Below are 7,032 nucleotides of genomic sequence, written 5' to 3'. Positions count from 1 at the left end.
TCTGGCTAAAGCACTCCAGATTCAGTCATGCATGGCCCGCCACCACTTCGCTGCTCACCCACCTGAAACGACAGCACCTTTGCACAACATTTGCATCTAATTTGCATATAAGTGACTGGCAAGTATATCAATCTGTACAGGTGACTAGATGAGGTGAGGGCAAGACTGTTCAGTTTTCAGCATATATAGTGATCATTGGGAGACATTATTGATTAGTTGCAGTGATAAATTACAAGGAGGTTGATTTGTTGGTTGGCAATATTGATTATCAAAGGTTCTAATGTATGGCAAATGTGAACTTGATTTGTGGGTGAACAATAAATGTGGATGTCATATGGACAGTCAGTGGGCATAAGCTGAAGTAAGTTGAGTAAGCCACCATACTCAACCATCAAGAATGTCTAAAGACATCCTAACTAGAAATTATTGTATGTGTTAAAGCACTTTTCTTAAATCATCTTATAGCATCTCAGGATACATTTTGAAAGCAAATCTTATTAAAACATTCTGAAACATGCATACATGGTACTTGGTACTTATAGTAACTATTACAATGACATGTATTTGACATGCATTTTGAAGGCAAAACTGCTTTTTAAATGATCTGTATTCATGTCAGTAAAGGCAAATATTACCATTGCGTGTGGAATTGCAGAGGTTGAATGATTTTACTTCATTTTTAAGTTGATGACAGAATGGCAGGGGTTAGCGTAGGAGGATTAGGCTTTAGTAGAAAGCTTCCACTGGCACGGCTACTGAGAGGGAATTGCCTTCTAGCAAGCTGAGACATTACAGTCAACACACAAGTCATACAGATATGATGGCTAGTGAGGTGATGTGAGATGGCCTGAATCTGCTTCAAGTGGACAGGCAAAACTGTTATGCTGTTCTAAAAATGTCTGCATTATGTTGGTGAGAAGTGTTGTCACTGGGTTAATGATTGTCAGTTGAAAGACAGAAAGAGATAAGCAAAGAGAAACAAGGCTTGGATTTAATGCTAGATTGTTATTAACCTGAAACAAACTGGACATGGCTGAACACTTGCCCACAAGCTGTGAGCTGAACACCCCCCCCCCCCCCACACACACACACATCTGTCTGTCTCCTTCCTAGACAGCCTTGACTGTTGTGCTAGAATAAATAAACAGTGTGAGTGTATTCAAGAGCTAACCATGAAGTGATTTCATTATGAGTTCCATCATGTGTCCTGTCAACTAGTTCTTACAGAATGTTTCTGAAAAAAAAAATTCTTGTGAAATAATAGGGAAATTTATCATGTAAAAAGTACATTTTAAGTGCACTTTTCTGAATGTCTTGCCTGGTATTTCTATATTAGGTTTCCCTATTAGGTTCTCTGTTAAATACCATCTCATTTCTGGACCAAAGTTGGCTGAATTGAGGAACTTGCTGAGCTCTTACCATTACTGGCCTTTATTTGATCACCGGGATCTGATATGAAACTGATATTTACAGGACAAGGACTAAGTTAAAGTTTTTTCTCCTTGAGATGTGACTTTATATACCAAGGCTACATTAACTGTATGAAAAAGTATGAGTATGCACATTCAAACTTGCATGACATGACATGACCTTTTATATATATATATATATATATATATATATATATATATATATATATATATATATATATATATATATATATATATATATATAAACATCCCTACAGTTCAAGCATGTATCTACAGTATATATTTGTTTATTGCGGTTTCTGTTAACAGGCTCAGAGCCAATGCCATCGCTATTTCAACTATTTCCATTGTACACAACTGGACAGGGTGCAGTTTGACAGAGAGCATGTTATATGCCATGTCTTACCAAATTCCATCTTGTAATGCTGTTGTCAATAAGACATTGATAGCAAAAATCAGTTGCAGAAACTCCTGACTGGGAATTTTTACAGGACATATATTAAGATTGTAAATAAATGTTTGTTTTTTTTGCATCCATCAGTTGGACAGGTCTCAAATAAAAATTAAAATTAAAATTAAACATTACAATGCATATTTTCTGTTATGCCATATTCAGACTATATTGTACTTTACATGCCATATTCACTCTTGTTTTCTGACAAAAGAAAATACAACACAAATAAAAAACCCAACACTGTTCCAGTAAATTTCAGCAAATAAACCTATTTGCCAGTTTGGTCACTACACCATACTCTATAGTGCATAAAAATAAGAAATGAAAACTACACCATTGTACCTGTTCTGGCTTATGAAGGAATCTTCTGTAAGGCTGACTGGCAAAATATGTCTTTGAAACAGTTTTAATCTAATGACTCTAGACAGTAAGCATTTATGACATCGATCACGTTGCGTATATGTTAGGAGTGAACAAGATGTACTTCGCGCAGAAAATCCTGCGCTATGGCCTGATGAAGAATGGCAGGAGAAGCGTTATAATCCAAGTATTAAGACAATCAGTTAAAGTGTATGCAGATACATTCTAGTTTAAAGTCCTTGCGCTCTATAGCACAAGGCTAACTAAAGCTAGCAGTCAAATGTGAAAAGAAACCGCAAGAGTGCGCAACACATGAATGCATGTTCTTCGCTGAGAAGGGCTTAACGTTTTTGCTCCTCTAATTTGCACCACTAGGTGGATAAAAATGCGTAACATCGTGTAGCTAACAGGTTGCAGACTAGCTATCTCCGATAGGTCTATTATAGTTAGTTTAAAAACTGCTACAGTGATCCAGTTCATCATGTTGCCGATATTAAAGAAATCCCACATAAACTTTTTAAATAAACCTTGTTTTTTTAATGCAATATGTTTCATAATATGGTGTAGTTTTATTTTTATTATTAATTTATTAATGTCATGGACAACCACTAACTTATAGTGGCAGAAAGGTAACTATGAAGAAAGTTTGGGGAGCTAGTATTGTCTTAGTTATTTACCGGTGCGCAAATGCCCACTGACATGCTTGTAGCCGATGGGTCAGTGTGAGGGGAGTTGGCTAAAACCTTAAAGCACTCAAGAGAAAAAGGAGATAGCAGCAGTTCAAGTAGAAAGCCTAACAAGCTCTGAACTTTTGCCCGCACGACCATCCCTTCTCCAGAGATGCGAGACGACAGTAAACATCCTGACAAGTAACAAATTACTGTGGGCGTCATATTGTTACTTACTCTTGTCTTTCCGTGTACAAGTGAACAAATATATTCGAGATCCTTCTGCCCCCTTCTTTGCGCGTGGGCCCTTTATGAACAGGAAGATTTGCTAGACTATTGTCATCCCCATTAATAATTAGCCGCAGCCCTAACGTTCTTTCCGTGTCTTCCGCCAACGCCTGTCGGGTAATCCGAAGTGGGCATGAGTGCATCGAACTGTGAAGGACGAATAGATACATCGGGTTGATTTATCTGTTGAAAACGTGCAACAGTCAGTCGTTTCAGGATATGTCAACTAAATAAAGGATTTTCAGTTAATTGACCAGACATCATCCTCATTTTTGCATCATATAAAAATGAACTCATAGTTAGGGTGACTCCACGTGTGAGAAAGCCGTTGACGTTCCTTTCCTGTTGGGTCCGGATTCAGCAGAAGGCTTGCTGTCGGCCTAACCTAGTTTTGGTAACAGATCAGTCCACTGATTAAATTAAGTGGGTCCAAATAAGACCCAGAACCGTTCTGAAACGATGGCGTCACTTCCAATTCAAGTGTTAAACGAATTTGAAACCAGAAGATACTAAACTATGTATTAACCGTATGTGCAGGCAAGAGAAAAAAAATACATAAGGCACTGTGCGTTGTTTATCTTACATAGAATTCAGTAAAATTAACAACTTAAAACCGTAACTGATCTATTATAAGTAACACATTTAAATACATCTTTACTCTGGTAAGGAGAACTAAACGAAAACAGGGGAAAAGAAGGGTTAAAAGCTCAAAAGAACATTTGTAACTCCCCTTCTTCATTTCTTTTTCTCGCTTTCGGGAGAGCCTTTCATGCAAGGTTTGACATATTCGTGCTGTTATCAGATTGATGGGCCAGTTTGATTGAAGTGGCTTTGTCATGCAAATGTCAAGCGCGTGATGGATGGTCGCGGTGCGCTGACAAACTTCTGGAGGTCCCCTCACCATTGGCGCCGTGAACGACTCACGTGACCAGCAGCTGAGGTAAAGATGTGTTATAGGGAAGAACGGGCAAATACTCTGGAGGTAAGCATTTTCCTTTTCTTCATGACATACTGCTGCGAGGTTGCACGACTCGCAATCCCAAATTCACAGGTTTCCCCTTTAAAATCAACTGCGCATGGACAATTCCAGAATGAACTCTTTTTTGGAGTACACAATTTGTAATCGGGGAACGAACACATACTCGCCTAAGTCTGGATACCATCATTTGGATCAGGCTTTCTCGGGCCCCTTCCAGTCCGGTCAAGCAAGTGACAGCTATAACGGTGATGGACGACTTTACGTAGGTGGGAGTGCATCGCCGGCGACGGCACAACATCAGCACCAGAGCGGAGGCTATGCGCATCACCAACACCAAACGCATCATAGTGGCATGGGCCTTTCTTACGGTGGCACCGGAACCACGGGCTATGGAACGCAGGCCACTGCCAACCCGGACTATGCTCATCACCAATATTTTATGAACCATGATCAAGATGGAATGTATTATCAATCTGCTGGCTTTGGTACGCCAAATGTGGGGCCTAATTATGGTTCCATGGCCGGTGCGTACTGTGGAGCGCAAAGTGCAGTTCCGGCGGCGCCATATCAACATCACGGTTGCGAGGGCCAGGACCACCAGCGACTCTACACGCAGGGCACATACGCCGACCTATCATCCTGCCAAGAGAAGGAGACTGGCTCTGATCAAATCCCAGGGAAGACCTTCGACTGGATGAAAGTCAAAAGGAACCCTCCTAAAACAGGTAGGCTTAACTTTAATTTGTTCCCCTATGATAACACACAGATCGCAATCGCTAAAATTAATTAACTCCGAGTTTACTTTGAACTCCTCATCATGCAACCCATATTGCACATAGTTAATATCTCGAATTTGTTGACTCTCGGCCATCAAAATGGAAGGGAAAAGAGAACGAGAAAGCTTTTTTCTTTCCCTATCTTTGATCCATATATGGGCTGCTCTGGGTCGGAGCGCTATCTCAGACCAGACGCGATTTGTGGGAAGCTTGGCCTGTGTGCCTCCCCTACATTTTCTGGCCCTCAACCCGCTAATGCATCGAACAGACATGCTTTCCTACACCATAGGAAATGTCCCAACTTTGTTATCTTTAGCTTGTCCCGGCTCACGCTGTGCTACATTCGTTTATGTTGGCCTCCACTGTATTCTTAGACTTTCCTGCTCAACCAAAGCTGTCTAACAACGATTTAAAACACCACCTCTAAAGTACAGGGATCACCATTTTTATTTACTGTACAAATAGGGTAGTCATAAAATAATCTTTTGGGAATACTGAATTACATACGTCAAGCGCAAGGATGTTCACTGATGTGAATAACATAAGTAAACATGGAAACCATCGAGATCTTATCAAGACTTTCTCAGCACGAATAATTTACGTCAGTTTTTTTACGTACCCACGCGTGTGCTTGTATGTGTCTGTGCGTGAACCTTTTAAGATACTAAAGAGGAACATATATTGATTATTATTTACAGCCTAAATGCTATTGTAATTAATTTGTTTACCTGTTATAACTCTTTTCTATTTATTTCACACAGCAAAAGTGGCCGAGTTCGGCCTGGGTCCACAAAACACAATACGTACAAACTTCACCACTAAACAGCTTACTGAGCTCGAAAAGGAGTTTCACTTCAGCAAATACCTTACACGAGCACGGCGGGTAGAAATTGCCGCCACGCTGGAACTGAACGAGACACAAGTGAAGATTTGGTTCCAGAACCGCCGAATGAAACAGAAGAAGCGTGAAAAAGAGGGACTCGCGCCTGCCTCCAGCACCACATTTAAAGACTCTGAGGAGAATTCGGATCATTCCACATCAACTTCCCCAGGAGCGTCCCCAAGCCCTGAGCCTTGACGAATTAAACAATTAGAAATAAAGGCACTAAATCAATTAATTTTAATTTAAAATAATTTTCAATGAGCATTTCAAAATGTGTCCAAGCATACCTTTTCTGTAATGCAATAATGGTACTTGTATGTTTTATAAAGTTAAGCTGTGGGAAAGTTAATCGGCTATTCTACAGCAAGGACCGTTGCATAAATATTTAGATCATTTTTGAGGTAAACTTGCAATACCGCTTCTCCAATGCAGAATGCTAATAAAGTAATTCAGGGTTTCTTACATGGATGCCTATATTGGCAATGCACTTTTAGAATGTTTACCAATCTATAAATGGACCTTTCAGATGCAGGGAGCCTCTTAGGCAAATTGATTAATTTTGCAGTGCTAATATAATGTTATGCTATTTAGATGTAAGTTTGAGAATTGTTTGAGAAAAGTAGGCCAGCTATGTCATAATGGGTAATCTCACCGTTTGCACTATGCGGTTACAGGGTCGGCCTTCATGCCTGCAGTACAACTCGTATTAGTAATGTAGTCTGTGAATGATTTCCCCTCCAAGTTGTTCTTCTAACGTTTCAGTGTTTAATTTGCAATGTTATTCAGAAAGTAAAGTGTCATGTAGCAACGATTAAGGATTTTTTAAAATATAACTTAGGGTACTGTATTCAGTAAGCCTTGTCATGGATAAACATATTTTGAAAGTTGTAGTGTTCGTTTGTTTAGGAAAAATACAGGGTTATAATGTACTTTTTAAGATCAAAATATTTTTAGAAAGTGATATATTTTTATTTTACAGTGCAAAAACAGGCTGACTGAGTTTTATTAGTTTATGTCTGTATGACTCCACAAAATCTTATTTCAACTGTGTATCTACCTCAGATAATAATAATAATAATAATAATAATAATAATAATAATAAACATATTTTACTAAGTTGGTAAAACAAGTTTTGGAGGGCTCCCATGTTTTTCCATTTTATTTTACCTTTATCTAAACGCTTAAAGATAATTA

General features: G+C 39.1%; 1 protein-coding gene across 1 annotated transcript; it reads left to right on the top strand.

Moving 5' to 3' along the window:
- Nucleotides 1-4,276: 4,276 nt before the first annotated feature.
- On the top strand, nucleotides 4,277-6,664 carry hoxb1a (homeobox B1a). Its single transcript, XM_026998009.2, has 2 exons — nucleotides 4,277-4,904; nucleotides 5,717-6,664. The coding sequence occupies exons 1-2, from the start codon at nucleotides 4,277-4,279 to the stop codon at nucleotides 6,031-6,033; spliced, it is 945 nt and encodes a 314-aa protein (XP_026853810.1). The 3' UTR covers nucleotides 6,034-6,664.
- The last annotated feature ends 368 nt before the right edge of the window (nucleotides 6,665-7,032 follow it).

The sequence above is a fragment of the Electrophorus electricus genome, chromosome 1, assembly GCF_013358815.1.
Source record: "Electrophorus electricus isolate fEleEle1 chromosome 1, fEleEle1.pri, whole genome shotgun sequence".
In the NCBI taxonomy this organism is placed as follows: domain Eukaryota; kingdom Metazoa; phylum Chordata; class Actinopteri; order Gymnotiformes; family Gymnotidae; genus Electrophorus; species Electrophorus electricus.
Note: the sequence above shows the minus strand (reverse complement) of the source record. Positions and strands in the feature narration are given on the sequence as shown.

Coding starts and splice junctions, on each gene's coding strand:
- hoxb1a (XM_026998009.2), top strand. CDS start 4,277: ATGGACAATTCCAGAATGAACTCTTTTTTGGAGTACACAATTTGTAAT. Junction 4,905..5,716: donor AAGGAACCCTCCTAAAACAG/GTAGGCTTAACT, acceptor TATTTCACACAG/CAAAAGTGGCCGAGTTCGGC.